Genomic DNA, 16902 nt, shown 5'->3' on the forward strand with positions numbered 1-16902 from the left:
ATTCAGCAAATATAGACAACGCAAAACACCGAGGTAGCCCGAGCACCTCACAATAAATCACTGAACGCCTGGCGCACCATGGGTTTAAAACATCGCAGTGGATTAATAGCCCAGGTCAGGAACAAATAGGCGCCATCTTTAAAGTGTGAGCTTCTTGAACATCGTCAGAAACAAAATGTCCTAATCTGATCCCTGTAACAGAGGTAGCAACGTCAGCAGCTCAGTAACAAGCTTAAATGGACGATTCATGCAAGAGCTGGTCGTATTGTGTCATTGATCATGGCTTCTGACATCATACCCCTTAACACAAAATAAACAGTCCTTAATATAGTCTGTAAATATCAAACAGTCATTCATGAGACAAGCATGGCTGAATAATGCAGATATTGCACCATGTTCATCACACGTAACTCACCCCGTTCTCCCCACCGAGACCAGAGCAGCCACTTTAATCCTCATCTCTTCTTAACACTGACAATAAACATCTCCATATACCTTCAACGGCTCAGCTTTGTCCTTCAAATAAACCAAACTGCATATCTGTGACTGGTGACTGCTCAACTACCCAAAAAAGGCGGGGTGTTGGGTCCGGTTCTGGAACTGACAGCTGATTGGTTCCTGCAGGAGGAATGTTGGGGTCTCGTGTGGCCTGACGGGTGGGGGCGGATGTGTGGCGTGCCCCTCGGGTCCGACTGGGTCCCCTCTGCAGTGCGCTACGCTCCGCCCTGCTGCTGCCTCTTCTCCAGAAAGAACTAGAGGTGGAGAGACGGCATTAAGAGACCGACTGAGGCAGAGAGAGTGGCTACGGGCGCCATTTTACCCCCCACCCCCCTGCTAAATGACACACATCACTACATCAAGGAAAACACATTCCACACTGTCCTGGGGATACCCGCCTCTATAAGAGTCATATTGCAAGAACAGTTGACAGGAGGCCAGGACAAGAGGACAACTGTAACTTCAAACTTGTCAGAAAAATGGTTCATGTCTTTTAAATCAAGTTTTTTGCGGCCTCTTTACCCGTTTACCTCCTTGAAAGGGACTTGAGGAAAGAAACAAATCACTGTGCACAGAGACCTTTCCCAGTAAGAAAACACATGCTAACTCACTCATTTATATGCAATTAATACATTTTAAAGATCACGCGATAAAAAATAAAAAACGCTGCATACAGTAACGTCATAGGAGTTCAACTGCCAAAGTGACTGTGAATTAAGCATTAAAACTTAAAATTTAATTAGAAAAGCTCTAGGTAACGTGCCAGTTGTGACTTGTACAGTCCAGGGGAGGGGGGGGAGGGGGGGGAGGGGGGGGGGGGGGGGGGGGGGGGGGGGGGAGTAGTAGAAGGGTGAAATGGGGGATCATTCAGTGTTTTGTGTCTGTGTGTAGCCGTGTGGTTGTTGGAGAGGTCAGACTGTAGGAGGGGATCATTCAGTGTTTTGTGTCCGTGTGTAGCAGTGTGGCTGTCGGAGAGGTCAGACCATTAGTAGGGGGGTGGAGGGGGGATCATTCTGTGTTTTGTGTCTGTGGCTGTTGGAGAGGTCAGACTGTAGGAGGGGATCATTCAGTGTTTTGTGTCCGTGGTTGTTGGAGAGGTCAGACTGTAGGAGGGGATCATTCAGTGTTTTGTGTCCGTGTGTAGCAGCGTGGCTGTTGGAGAGGTCAGACTGTAGGAGGGGATCATTCAGTGTTTTGTGTCCGTGGTTGTTGGAGAGGTCAGACTGTAGGAGGGATCATTCAGTGTTTTGTGTCCGTGTGTAGCCGGGTGGCTGTTGGAGAGGTCAGACTGCAGGAGGGGGCTGGAGGGGTGGAAGGCGTACCTTTCGGACGCTGCCGAAGGCGGGGCCGAAGGCGGGCTGCACGCGGGTGCTGGCTTTGATCCAGTCGGGCAGCTTGTGCAGCGTGGCGGGCCGTGAGTACCGCCGGTCCAGCAGCAGGATGCAGGCGTAGTCGCCACGGTGACGGATCGCTCTTCCTGTAGGGAGAGGGAGGGGGCGGTTAGATGGGAACTGGCAACTCATGGTTCTCCATCAAGCACAGACATGCACACAGGAAGGCACACGGACACACATAGACACACACACAGGCAGGTGCACACACGCACAGCGACAGACACACACACAGGCAGACACATGGGTACACACATGCACAAACACACACAGAGACAGATACATGCACACACACACACACACACACACACACACACACACAGAGTCACAGACACACACACACTCTCTCACACACACTCTCTCTCACACACACTCTCTCACACACACTCTCTCACACACACTCTCTCACACACACTCTCTCACACACTCTCTCACACACACACACACACACACACACACACAGGCAAGTCAGTGTCCAAAGCCTTTCCAAAAAGGTCACCCTGCACAGAGCGCAGCCTCCCTACCTATGGACTGATTCACAGCCTTCATGCAGAGGTTTTCAACCAGCGCCTTCCCAGGGCTCCTGCCCCCGACGTGAGGCTGCAGTCAAACACAGAGCAGAGGTGACACAGCGCAGCGGAGAAACACACTTCTGTACTCACGTCATTCACGACTGTAAGGGCCGACCACACCAAGAACTACCGCTATAAACGATAACTATAACCACAACTGAGCAATGCCCTCCTGTACATAGCCATATTTTACATTAAACCTTGTAAATTCGGACGGATTTTGATTGCCTGTCGGTGTTTGTATCATTCATGCAGCTGAACAAAATTGTTCTGAAAGTGATCCCAACGATATTGTTTGTCTCCGTCGTTGTTGTTATAGTATAGAAATTTCATTTAAAACTATACATTATTGTTCTTGGTGTGGACGGGCCTCAACTTAAAATGAACCATGAAATGGATGACGTTTGACCAGAGCAGAATCAAAGGCTACTCTGACTCACCATGTTCTTGTCCAGATAGGCCATCTTCTCCTGCAGCTCTGGGGACTTGATATTGGGGTACGGCATCCCAACCATGACAACGCACCTGCAGACACAGGACACGCCGGCATTAACAAACCACAGCCACCGCACCCATCCGCCACAGTGGAGCAACTTTCAATTTGTGTTTTATAATGATTCAAGGAAAACATTTCCAATTTTGGTCCAAGTATGCATATTTGTTCTGGAAATATGAGCTAATTTCCCACACTGTTCGCAAAACGATTTCCCACGTGACATGTTTTTGCCTAAGTATCGGATGACGTTGCTAAATATAACCCCCAGAGTCCACGTAATCTGCCTCTTTGAGAGCCTTTTGACACCTTCTGAGAACCCTGTTGATCTTCTAGATGAGTAAAATGTTGTTTATTTTGCTCCTCAATCCCTCTCCTTCATTATTGTATACTCTCCACATAAGCTACACTTTTGCCACTGTCCATGTTCACCCTGAGAGCTGATGACAGCAGGGGTTAGGGACTTCACAAAAAGTCTCTGTGAATGTTTCGTGGGTGTTTTAGACAGGACAGGAAGGGAACGCTGACGCACACGGGCCTTAAAAACACAAACCCCACTCCAGCAGGACGGGCAGGCTGGGGAAATCACTGCTTCGCAATCCACTCCTCTCTGCTTTTTCTGAGGCCTTAAATCCGTCTCAGAGCGCCCCGAAAGGCGGGGAGAATTATCCCGGCTCGGCCGGGAAAGACAGGACGGGACAGAGCGGAGCAGCGAAGGCTAATTGTGTCTGAGCGAGGGAGGGAGAGATAAGGACCGGGGCGAGAGGCGCCCCTTCAGCGGGACGCTGGGAGACTCCAGGAGCTCACGGAACGAAGAGCTCAAAGTTTAACAGGGTGACGCGGTGCACTAAAGAGAAACATTCTTGGACTGTGTGGTAGGAAAGGTGGACATTTTCTGTGTGAAATGTGTACTTTCCTTATTCAGCTTAAACATAAGTTGTGAGGATGTACGGTAGCAGACCAGCAGACTCTTGAATGTCCAAGACAAATGTCTCAGAGACAACGGCTGTGTTCAAAACCGCAAACTAGCATACAACCCGGAGTCATTTTCAGGCAGATTTTCATTGAAGTATGCGGTTTGAAGACAGTCACTCATGGTTTATCTTCTTGACCGCAGTCAGAGGCTCACCTGCCTCATATTCACACTGAAAGAGTGACCGCAGTCAGATGCTCACCTGCCCAGCTCGTCAGAGAAGTTGATGCCCTCGCTCATCTTGCCCCCGACGACAGAGAGCAGCAGCGCCCCCGTCAGGGAGCCCCCGGTATGACCGCAGCGCTGCGGGGAGATCAGGCACAAACCGGTCACAACGTCTCCACTGCTTCGACTCAGAAACAGGGTCACGTTCAGCCCCCGCTGAAACACAAAACGCATCGTTTCGACCGCAGGCTCGAGGAGCCGGTCAGCGCCTACCTGGATGCACTTGGAGTACTCCGTCAGCACCTGCTCCACCTGGCTGGCTTTCTTGGGCTCCTGGAAAATCTGCGAGGCCATTGAGCAAGAGTGAGGCCAAGAAGAGCAACAACACAATGTTTTATGTTTTACTGCTGACAAGGCAGCCTGTAGCATCGTACAGGACACGACTGGGACCCTGGAAGGACGGTGGTTCAAGCCCTAGTGTAGCCACGATAAGATGCGCACAGCATAACCCCACATTGCTCCAGGGGGGATCGTCCCCTGCTTAGTCTAATGAACTGTAAGTTGCTTTTGGATAAAACGCTGTGATGCGATGTGATTGTGATATCATCATGCTCTAAGTGGTTTGTGATAAATGGCAGGCATTTATATAGCGCCTTTATCCAAAGCGCTGTACAATTGATGCTTCTCCATTCACCCATTCATACACACACTCACACACCGACGGCGATTGGCTGCCATGCAAGGCCCCGACCAGCTCGTCAGGAGCATTTGGGGGTTAGGTGTCTTGCTCAGGGACACTTCGACACAGCCCAGGCGGGGGATCGAACCGGCAACCCTCCGACTGCCAGACGACTGCTCTTACTGCCTGAGCCATGTGATTGTGATGTCGTACTGTCAGTAGTTTGATTGTGAGGTCATGCTCTAAGTGGTTTGTGATTGTGATGTCATGCTGTAGGCAGCATGCGATTGGCCGGTCCCCACCTTCTTCTTGGCAGAGAGCCTCTCCAGGGCCCCGCTGGTGCCCCAGTGCGTCAGGACCCGCCTCTCGTACTCGTACGAAGGGAAGAAGCACACCACCCCGCCCGGCACCACGTTGCACAGGTTCGACAGGATCCGCCCCACCTCGTCCATCTGCAGCCAATCACAGAGGGAGACGGGTGTGCGCAACAGCCCAGAGGCCAATCAGATTCACTTCCCCATCAGCCATTTCAAACCATTGTGAGGTTCGGTGAATAAAGCAACAGAATGGTATTACTTGAAGGCCCTCACGCATAAGCTTTCTCCTCCTAGTTTTAGTATCTAAAACGCCCACAAAACATTCACAAAGAGCAGTGATGTAGGTGTTTTTTAAGTCCCTAACCCTGCTCCCAGAGTGCCCCAATGGTCAGCACTCTGTGCTAACATTTAGCAACGTCATCCGATAATTATGCAGAAACATATGCCATGTCACATGGGAAATCAGTTCACAGTTCGTAAAAATAGCAACTTGAAAATATGCATACTTCTACCAAAATATATATTTTTTTACTTTAATCAGTTTTAAGCTCCAAGATCATAGGAAAAGCTTAAAAACAGGAAAACTATGTGCGTTTAACCCTGCATTAGGTACAAGTATTTGTTAAGGTATAACATAACGGTGCACGAGGTAGTGTTAGATTTCTGTGTTTTCAAGATGCAACTGAGTTAGAATGTTCTGCTCCTATTCCCACACCTTCAAATGCATGTCCCCACAGTCACCCTGTTTTCCCCAGTCTATTTAAATTTCCTTTCCTGGTCTTGATTTGAGGTCTAGGTGCCGACAATCATTTGTCTTTGGCCTAACCAGGAAACCCGTCAATAGAAATGATCATATCTAAAGGAGTGCTTTGTCACAAAAAATGAAGCACTTCCTTTCAGATCGTTTCCATTTGTTGAGAGACTGAATATAAACAGTGTCATTATCAGTAAGGAGTGTGTAAGATTGGAGACAGCTCAGGAGAACGTACACATTACCTGGAACCACAAATAAAGAGCAGAACTCGTCTTACACCCTCAAATTTCCAGGAACGGCTCTTTCTTTCCGGAACGCGATTTTGAAGTACCAGTAGCGAACAGTTACAATTAAGAAGAAGAAACAAGAATTTCTCCAGCAGTCCGAGCTGGGCCTGGCCCTCACCATCTGTGGCGTTTCCCGGTTCTGGAAGGTGAACTCCAGCTCCTGCCCCGAGGGACCGCTGCACAGCACTATGGGTAAGATATTCTCCGGGGGGGTCACATGACCTGCAGAGCAAATTCATAGTAATGAGGAAGCACGCAGCTTAGACTCCACCCATTCGCAGCGTGCCTCGTCATTGACCAGTAAACCGTTTAATCCTTTCAAGAGTCATCCCCCAAAACTCTTAAATCACTGTTTCAAAACCATCAGTGTTATAACGTTCGGTTATTCAAATGACATCTTTGTAATGTAAACGTGCACTAATCGCTGCCGTTTCAAGCCTAACTGGCAACGAACACAAAAATAACTACTAAATGAAATGAAGAAATGAGCCCCTGCTTGTGAGCAGGGTGAAGCGCCCTGCACCAGGGCGGGAATGCTGCCGCTGACTGCACTGGACACAGCGATGGCGAGGAACAGCGCTCACCGCAGGAGAACTCAGCGATGCGATCCACAGACACGCCGGCCGACAGCAGCAGCTGGTCCTTGAAGTCGGACACCTGTGAGCAGAGCAGACCCTTAGTGCCCCTAATACACCCCAACACACCACCCCTAGTGCCCCTAGTACACCCCAACACACCACCCCTAGAGCCCCTAATACACCCCAACACACCATCCCTAGAGCCCCTAATACACCCCAACACACCACCCCTAGAGCCCCTAATACACCCCAACACACCATCCCTAGAGCCCCTAATACACCCCAACACACCATCCCTAAAGCCCCTAATACACCCCAACACACCACCCCTAGAGCCCCTAATACACCCCAACACACCATCCCTAGAGCCCCTAATACACCCCAACACACCACCCCTAGAGCCCCTAATACACCCCAACACACCATCCCTTGAGCCCCTAATACACCCCAACACACCATCCCTAAAGCCCCTAATACACCCCAACACACCACCCCTAGTGCCCCCAATACACCCCAACACACCACCCCTAGAACCCCTAATACACCCCAACACACCATCCCTAGAGCCCCTAATACACCCCAACACACCACCCCTAGTGCCCCTAATACACCCCAACACACCACCCCTAGTGCCCCCAATACACCCCAACACACCACCCCTAGAACCCCTAATACACCCCAACACACCATCCCTAGAGCCCCTAATACACCCCAACACACCACCCCCTAGAACCCCCCTAATACACCCCAACACACCACCCCCTAGAACCCCTCTAATACACCCAACACACCATCCCTAAAGCCCCCTAATACACCCCAACACACCATCCCTAAAGCCCCCTAATACACCCAAACACAAACTGAAGAGGGTACGAGTATGAAGATTATGTTTACATTACATTCACATTCATTTGCAGATGCTTTTATCCAAAGTGATTCAAAATAAGCCCATTAAAAGTAATTGGAACGATAACAGGACCATCATCGTGAAAATTATGGAAAATCATCAGAAATTTCCATGTTCCTCCAGAGCAGTCATCTAACATTTGAATGTGTTTATGGCAGCCTGTAGCCTAGTGGTTAAGGTAAATGACTGAGACCTGGAAAGTTGGTGGTCCAAGCCCCGGTGTAGCCACGATAAGTTCCGCACAGCCGTTGGGCCCTTGAGCAAGACCCTTAACTCCACATTGCTCCAGGGGGGATTGTCCCCTGCTTGGTCGAATCAACTGTAAGTCACTTTGGATAAACGCATCAGCTGTAAAGTGATCTGAAAGATCTTACGGGCTGCATGGTTCCCCCGGCGATGATGACGGCCCTGCAGTCCTTCAGCACCGGGGCGAAGTGCACCGCCGGGTTCAGCAGCAGGAACTTCACACTGCTCTGAGCCAGAACCCCTGCAGAACCACACACAGAACCCAGAACCCAAACGCTGAAGCGCCTTCAACGAGCATACGCAGAGAATATCTGTGCAACAGCTACACTGCAAAAACCAAAAAGAAGTCTTACATTTAGACTTAAAATCTTCTTAATTTTTTGGTTAAAATGGATTAAAAATATCGCCAATGAGGTGAGAGAGTTTCACTCAATTCAAGATTTTACAATCAGGTAAGATAATTTACAAATGAAGTCTTTCAAGTTAGTGTTTGTCAATAGATTTTAAGTCTCATTAGAAAAGAGACGATGAAGATGAAAGATTGATGAATTGCATGATGCTACATGGGTGGATTGTAGTGCAGTGGTTGAGGTAAATTACTGGGACACGCAATGTTGGTGGTTCTAATCCCGGTGTAGCCACAATAAGATCCACTCAGCCGTTGGGCCCTTGAGCAAGGCCCTTAACCCTGCATTGCTCCAGGGGAGGATTGTCTCCTGCTTAGTCTAATCAACTGTACGTCGCTCTGGATAAGAGCCAAATGCCAATAATGTGATGTGATGATGCTGTTGACCTGACAGTGTGTGGAGGTCCCAGAGACTCAGGATCACCAGTCCACAGGCAGAATCATTTGGGAACCCCTGAACTATAGACGAGCTTCACACACCTTGCCTCTGGACCACGACCCGTCCATCTTTGTTGGCGTTGGTGAGAGCAAGGAGGAAACCCTCCACCTGCATCATGGGGGAGGACATGCTGGTCTGCCTCCCCTCTTCTGCCCCCGTCTGGTCAGGAGTGGGTACTGCAATGCCACAATGATAAAAACTTGTCATGCTTTTTCTAATTGGGATTTTTTACTGAAGGTACGATTGACATAGTACATTATGTTGACATATGTGAGTCATGGAAGACGCATTATACACAAGAAATGCATCAGTCAGGTAAAAGGGGAAGCGGCGCATGCCAAAAGGAAGTCCCACAACAGCTATCTGCAACGCAGTGTGGTTCTGTGCAGAAATCACTTCTGTTCAGGACCAGTATTGTTACGTATAGCAATTATAAAAATCAGAAATGAACCTAGATCTAGAAAGGTGTTTAAGTCAATAAATTTTAACTGATCAATTAAGTGCTGTGTAACAATACACGGCTCTCCGGGACCAGCGTTGCCATGACGTCAGCGACACGCTCCGCCGGTTTGCCACGCCGGCGCTGACCCGGGTGTTCTCTGGCGCCTGGACCGACCTGTCTGTGCCTTCTGCCCGTTCTGCAGGGACTGCAGGAAGTGGGCCAGCCCCTCCGTCCTCCGGTTCTCCTTATTGGACGAGGCGACCTTCGCCCCCGCCCCCTGGTACCGCTCCACAAAGCCGCACAGCTGCACAGACAAGAGGCCACGGGTTAACGTCATTTTTCAGGTCGCCGTCCGTGTGTGTGTGCGCACCACTACATCACGGGTTCTCAATTCATTTTCTGCCCGGTCCACTTTCTAGGATTCAAATGAGTTTGCGGGTTTGCCACTGTTCATTTACTTGCTTTGCAATTGTCTGTCAATCCTGTCTAGATTCCACTTTCGGAAGGTTTGGCTCATGACGCACCAACGTGGAGGCAGTTGTGGAGGTGATCGTTGGTAATTCTGTTTATTTTGATTTAGTTGACTTTTCTCAACATCGCTTGTTTTATTCTGTTCATTATATGATCCAATTTTTCTGCTCCGTCTTGTTTACAGTTCTCTGAACATCAAGACAGAGACACACTTTCGAAAGTTTATTGCCATTATTACTAGGAACCGAGAGACAGAGAGAGAGAGAGAGAGAGAGACAGAGAGAGAGACATTCACTGCTCTAGCATGATGCCATCATTTATACTGGGCAATAAATAAGCCAGTCTGTTCTCGAGCACTGCACCGGAACATGCAGTTCAGCCGCCAAGAAAAACAACATCACGCTCTGTCCCCGCACACGCAAAGGGAGGGAGACAAACTCGCTCTTATTTTATCATTTCCATATAATGGATATTAATGAACCCCCGAGTTACGTCAAGCAAACACACTCCACACAGAAAGCCACTTCACTGCTTTACCTCGATAATCCAACTGCGAGCCTGACCTCGGCCAGCCACGTTCGGTGGCTCAGCACATCGATCAACAGCACACTCGTTTAAGAGAGAAAGCCTCTCGCAAAAGGCTTCATCACCGTTTTTTCTTTCCTTCTCAGAATTACAAATTTACGGAGACGAGATTTATGGGGGGGGGGGGGGGGGGGAGGAATGGAAATCAGAATAGTGTTAAACAGGAGTGGGTTTGATGGAGTTAAACGGGAGTGGGTTTGTTGGTGTTGGGCAGGAGTGGGTTTGATGGTGTTGGGCAGGAGCGGGTTTGATGGTGTTAAACGGGAGTGGGTTTGATGGTGTTGGCCAGGAGTGGGTTTGATGGTGTTAAACGGGAGTGGGTTTGATGGTGTTGGGCAGGAGTGGGTTTGATAGTGTTGGGCAGGAGTGGGTTTGATGGTGTTAAATGGGAGTGGGTTTGATGGTGTTAAACGGGAGTGGGTTTGATGGTGTTGGGCTGGAGTGGATTTGATGGTGTTAAACGGGAGTGGGTTCAATATTGATTGACAGGGGTGGGTTTTATAAAACCAGAAACAAAAGGCAGTTTGGCAGGAAAAAAAAACAAAAACCGAAATAAAATCAACATGACAGTTTGTGAGCAAAAACTTTTAGGTAACCATCAATAACTTTGTTCCATGCAATTTTAAAAATGCTTACACGGGGAATTTCAGTGCAAGAACTACACCACATACAGTACCAAACAGACCGGCGCTGAACCCGGTTAAACGCTCAGTCACCATGACACGCTTACCTTCCTGCTAATGAGACTCTTCTGGAAGTACCTCTGCACCTGCATTAGTGGAGAAGAACACAGCATCCATCAAACCCGCAGGAAGGAGGCCCTCACACTCTCAGTTTCCACTGCGACTCATCAATACACGCACACTACAGCTTCCGTCAAATCCATTTCACAGGCTTTCAGTCAGAGGGGAAGACGGCTCCGCGTTCTCCGATCGATGGACCTCTGACGACGCGGCCCCGGTCCTTCAGTCCTTCAGCCGAAGCGCAAACTTTCATTTCTACAGCGTGATTCATTACGCTGCCTCGTGGCAGGACTCAAAATTTTTATTTTTAAAAACAGACAGGGCGCTGAGGTGGGCCGTTACCTTGAAGAGGTTAATGTTATCGATCATCGCCCTGAAGAGGAAGTCGTTGATGGTCAGCAGCTCGGTGCCTGGGGGCGAGACGGACGGGAAACGAGGAGTGTAATTAATCCAGCGTTCGTTACGGCACGATCGATGCTCGTCACACAGCTCGGATCCGACACTCACGCCCCGAACAACCACGGGCAACGGACAACAAAGGACAAAACACTCCAACACACACACCAAGAGTGCTGTCACAGACATACTAATAGTGCTGTAATAAACACCCTAATGATGCTCTAATTATTCTGTAATGAACATACAAATAATGTTGTGACAGACACCAGTCACAGTAGAAGACACTAATAATGCTGTCAGAGACACAATGTTCAAAACAAAACATTTGCTTTTACTCCTATATTTAGAATATCTATTACTTTTTCGCTAAACAAGACTAAATTATTATGCCAACGGAGTAAAAACATTTTTCTTATCAAGCAAACAGTACCTTAAACCAAGTTAATATACTACTTGAGAAAAGAAAAAAAAGACTACAACACTATTTTTTTATATGCTGCAAGAGAGGACACACTAATAATCCTGCAACAGACACCCTAATTACTCTCTAATAAAGACATTAATAATGCTCTAGTAATCGAGTAATATAATAGACGTAGGAGGTGTGAAGTGGAGTTGGGTTGTGTTTTGGGACGCTCCTGGGGTGCCCCTCTTACCTGCCTGACAAGTCTGAGAGTGAGGGTTCTGTCCCACCTTCCCTGCAGAGACACAAACCACAGTCAGCCCGCAGCCAAGACGCGACGTCCTCACAACGCCGCGGCAACGCTGTGGCAACGTTGCGGCATTGAAGAAACAATTTCAGCAACGTTGGGAGAACATTTCTGCGTGTGCTGGGGCGGGATGAGCGAGCGCTAATCGCAGGCAGGCCGGGTTTACACGCGGCCGCCGGCAGACCAAACGCAAATGAGCGCTCCAGCCACTACAGCCGAAAAACAAGGCCCGCAGCGGGAGGTGCGACCTCCGCTATCCCCCGACAGGCAGGAGGGTTTAAGCGCTCTGTTACCTCCCAACACACGGACCAGCCCGTCCAGCACGAACAGGATCTGCTTGATGTACATCAGGTTCTTGGCTTTCAGGCGATTCCTGCAAACAGACGGGCGACACTCGCGTCGGTCAAAAACACTCCAGCCAACCGGCAGCAGGGCTGATGTGGAGTTTAACATCTTGACGTTCATCTTAACATCTTATCTTTGAGTTGAGGACAATTGCCTGATGCATAACACACTGTTCAAATAAGAATGAGTCAGGTTCTTTTTCCTTTAAGCTTACAAAATCCAAATTCCTCTCACATAGAAAACAATACGATTGTATTTTGCTATTTGAATGTCTTATTCGATAGTAATAACTAAATAAAGGCTGGTTTTTGGCCTCAGAGGGACTGCAGTAAGTATAGACCACTTCTGGCACCTTGTGGCAGTAAGGGGAAGGACACCCGGCCTCGCGCTGCTGAAACGCAGCTGGTGAGACAGACGCAGAGGCCTTTCTGTGTTTGCCGTGGGCAATTACAGGAAATTAAACATCATGTTTTCATTGGCTGCCCCGGCACTGTTGTATCACCGGGAGGCGAGATTAGCAGTTCCTGTTTATGGAGTACCGCAGTACTGCGCTGAATGAGTTTCATACAAACACAGAAGTATTAAAGCGTCTCAAAAAACATTCCCTGGCTTACGGCTCCCTGCCATTTGTGCCGTGGCGCTGCGGGAACGCCATCTGAACGTCCATCTCAAACACGCTCCACAGCTACTGCTCGTCAAAAGCCCGCTGTTTCTGGTGCAATTCCCCCCCCAGGCAATGTCACACTGCTTAAGTGTCACACACTTCTGCGTTCTGCGCGTTACAGAGGCGAGCTGGACCCATCTCTGGCGATCTCTCTGAAGCCAGGAGCCGAAATCAGCGCAGGGAAGAGGACGCAAACTGTGACGAGGAACAGGAAGAGGAAATTCTCACCTGTAGCGCTCCTGGTACTGGGACAGCTGGGAGTGAGCGCAGCACACCTGAGAGACAGAGAGAGAGACTGAGCCAGAGGCCAACTCCTGTCCAACGCCACTGAGCCAGAGGCCCACTCCTGTTTAACAACAGCAAACTCACTCCTGTCCAACACCACTAAACCCACTCCTGTCCAACACCAAACCCACTCCTGTCCAACACCACTAAACCCACTCCTGCCCAACACCAAACCCACTCCTGTCCAACACCACTAAACCCACTCCTGTCCAACACCACCAAACCCACTCCTGTTTAACAACAGCAAACCCACTCCTGCCCAACACCAAACCCACTCCTGTCCAACACCACCAAACCCACTCCTGTTTAACAACAGCAAACCCACTCCTGTCCAACGCCACTGAGCCAGAGGCCCACTCCTGTTTAACAACAGCAAACCCACTCCTGTCCAACACCACTAAACCCACTCCTGTCCAACACCACTAAACCCACTCCTGTCCAACACCACTAAACCCACTCCTGTCCAACACCAAACCCACTCCTGTCCAACACCACTAAACCCAGTCCTGCCCAACACCACTAAACCCAGTCCTGCCCAACACCAAACCCACTCCTGTTTAACAACAGCAAACCCACTCCTGTCCAACACCACCAAACCCACTCCTGTCCAACACCACCAAACCCACTCCTGTCCAACACCACCAAACCCACTCCTGTCCAACGCCACTGAGCCAGAGGCCCACTCCTGTTTAACAACAGCAAACCCAGTCCTGCCCAACACCAAACCCACTCCTGTTTAACAACAGCAAACCCACTCCTGTCCAACACCACTAAACCCACTCCTGTTTAACAACAGCAAACCCACTCCTGTCCAACACCACCAAACCCACTCCTGTCCAACACCACCAAACCCACTCCTGTCCAACACCACCAAACCCACTCCTGTTTAACAACAGCAAACCCACTCCTGTCCAACGCCACTGAGCCAGAGGCCAACTCCTGTTTAACAACAGCAAACCCACTCCTGTCCAACACCACCAAACCCACTCCTGTCCAACACCACCAAACCCACTCCTGTTTAACAACAGCAAACCCACTCCTGTTTAATAACACCAAACCCACTCCTGCCCAACACCAAACCCACTCCTGCCCAACACCATCAAATACACCCCCTCTGGAACACAATCAAACCCACCCCTGTGAATCACTTTTGAAAAACAAAGCCGCGCCTGTTCAACACCATTGAACCCGAAGGCAAAGGCCAGGCGCCGTGTACGGCACACACTCCTGGTGCCCGGCCAACACACACAAGCACCCGGGCGGGCGCTGGCAACTTCCTGCTTGATCGACAGCCAGCGCGGGCACACAAACCGGAGCCTCTCGCTCAGCAAGTGTTTACGCGTCCCGTCGGAGAGGTCGTCGGGTTCGTGCCGAAAGGACTGGTTTCTCCCGCGGGGCGGGGGCGGGGTTACCTGGGCGGCGCTGATCTCGGAGCTGTGGATGCAGCTGATGGTGTCGGTCAGGTTGTGCGCCTCGTCGATTATCACCACCTGGTCCTTCAGCCTGATGCCCGAGGCGCGCCGCGTGGCCTCGTGGAGCAGCGTCTGATAGGGCAGCACCACCAGCTGGAGGGGAAATAACCAATGAGATCTCTTTATTTTATTTATTTATTTATTTATTTACCGGGGGACGGCGCACATTGACATTTCGCAGTTTCCACGTCAGCGTAAGCGTGCCAGAGTTCGCTAATGAGCTCGTTTTCATCTGTAGTCCCAAGCCTGCGTGTGAAGGCCCAACTTCGCACGGAGCAGAGATGATGTCGTTTTTTTTTGTTTGTTTTTTTTTTTTTAAGTCCCTAACCCTGCCCCCAGAGCTCACGCGTCAGCTAACTGCAAAAACATGTTTTACGAACGGCTCTGAAAAATCGCACTTTGACTGTAAAATATTCACACTTCTACCAAAATATATATTTTTTTTTTTTACTTGGATGGAACACAAATATGAAAAGCTAAAAAACGCAACGACAATACGTGTGGGCTTTTAATAAATTAGAGCACAAGGAAACCCCCCCCGACAAGGCCTACTGGGTAGAATGAGCATAAGAACAGGCCGTTAAACACACACGCCATACATAACGAAAGCTGAAAGAAAGAAGAAGAAAAAAAGCACTGCACTTCAGCAAAACTTTAAATGGCCGATCCGGGAGGAAGCCAAAAACATTTATCCATTTATCCTGAAAAAGTAATCTGTTCACAGACGCATATCACAGGGGCCGTAATGGGTTATCCAGGGGACAGGCTGGACCGCCATTTTGGCTCTTCCTGTCGGCTGGAAGCTACCATGGCCCCAGGGCCGAGTTTGAACACTTTAAAAAACACATCCTTCCTTCCATGTTCCCTCGTCTCTGTGTGTCCAGGAAGGGGCTAGCCAGCTGCTGTGACAGGGAGAATTTGCTTCATAAAGCTTTTGGTAAGTGAAGAGTGGAAACGCGACCTGTCCTCGTTGGCTGAGTGATAGAATGAGAGCAAGGTATAAATGACTACAAGGCCCAAGATGCCTTGCATGAAAGGAAAGTATGAAATGCAAGCGCAAATTTATTCACTGACATACAAAGTATTGATGCTGAATATACACAGCTAGAACTGTAATATGTAATATATAATACGCCAGTGGATGTGTGGTGAGCTACTGGCGCAAAATGGCTGCCGTTTCCCCCTCATCGCCGTAACTGCTTTGAGTGTCCAGAAAAGTGATATATAAATGTAATGATCTATCTATCTATCTACATACTGCCGCAATATACCGTAACATACAGTATCGGCAACGGTTTGCTGGAACACATACAGTGGGACGTACAGTTTATTTCTATGGTGGGGCAGGATGACCGTGGTGCAGACAAGCCTCACCTGGGCAGCTGGGATAGCCAGTCTTCCCCCGTAGTACGGGCAGGCCTTGGTCTCCTTCCCCAGGGCCACCAGCTGCTCGATATCCCGCACCTTGGCCAGCACCTGGTCCCGCAGGCTCTGCAGCGCCCCCTGCTTGTAGAAGGGGCACACGGCCTTGGCCACGCCCCGACGCCTCTTCGGCTCCTCATCTGCCGCCTTCTCCTTCCTCTCTGGGAGGTGGAAAACCCAGGACCCAGGTTCAGAGAGTAAAATCCACCCCAGGGTTTTGCTCCAGTCAAGTGGCACAATTCCTCAGCAAGGAGGTAGAACTAATTCCAGTTCATGGGTGGAAGAAACTTTTCACCTCTGGTCAAGAGGCACAATCGGCACAATCAAGAACTTCAACAGGGCCTCACTTCCAGGGCCAGAATAACTCGATGCGATTTACAGAGCACATTATGGGGGTTTAATTTTGAAGACAGCTTTGAATATGGAGCATCAGTGGATGAGTGAGTCTGCTGTTGGGAGCTTGCAGGTTAACAGTGGTAGAAAGGAAGAGAGGTAGAGAGGTAGGGTGGTACAGGGGTTAGGGTTCCAGCCAGGGCTCACCGTGTTTGTTCTTCTGCATCTCCAGGCAGCGGTCGTTGATGAGCTGAATGCTGCCCAGCCTCAGGACCTCCTCGTTGATGCACAGGTTCTGTGAGATGAAACGGAACCGACTCACTGGA

General features: G+C 49.6%; 1 protein-coding gene across 2 annotated transcripts in view; it reads right to left on the reverse strand.

Annotated features, from left to right (window-relative positions):
- Positions 1-16902, reverse strand: part of ddx11 (DEAD/H (Asp-Glu-Ala-Asp/His) box helicase 11) — a 22031-nt gene continuing 5129 nt past the window's right edge. For both annotated transcript variants that reach the window (XM_061229177.1, XM_061229176.1), the window contains exons 8-27: positions 16784-16871; positions 16196-16404; positions 14762-14914; positions 13293-13339; positions 12349-12428; positions 12002-12043; positions 11289-11356; positions 10934-10972; positions 9322-9451; positions 8747-8881; positions 7989-8101; positions 6714-6786; positions 6248-6351; positions 5074-5223; positions 4366-4434; positions 4130-4230; positions 2902-2986; positions 2414-2489; positions 1821-1975; positions 1-752 (exon numbers count right to left, since the gene is read on the reverse strand). In XM_061229177.1, coding sequence (XP_061085161.1) covers positions 714-752; positions 1821-1975; positions 2414-2489; positions 2902-2986; positions 4130-4230; positions 4366-4434; positions 5074-5223; positions 6248-6351; positions 6714-6786; positions 7989-8101; positions 8747-8881; positions 9322-9451; positions 10934-10972; positions 11289-11356; positions 12002-12043; positions 12349-12428; positions 13293-13339; positions 14762-14914; positions 16196-16404; positions 16784-16871 — 1956 coding nt within the window. In that variant the 3' untranslated portion in view covers positions 1-713. The remainder of the gene's footprint in view (positions 753-1820; positions 1976-2413; positions 2490-2901; positions 2987-4129; positions 4231-4365; positions 4435-5073; positions 5224-6247; positions 6352-6713; positions 6787-7988; positions 8102-8746; positions 8882-9321; positions 9452-10933; positions 10973-11288; positions 11357-12001; positions 12044-12348; positions 12429-13292; positions 13340-14761; positions 14915-16195; positions 16405-16783; positions 16872-16902) is intronic.

Source organism: Conger conger, chromosome 19 (assembly GCF_963514075.1).
Source record: "Conger conger chromosome 19, fConCon1.1, whole genome shotgun sequence".
Classification (NCBI taxonomy): Eukaryota; Metazoa; Chordata; class Actinopteri; order Anguilliformes; family Congridae; genus Conger; species Conger conger.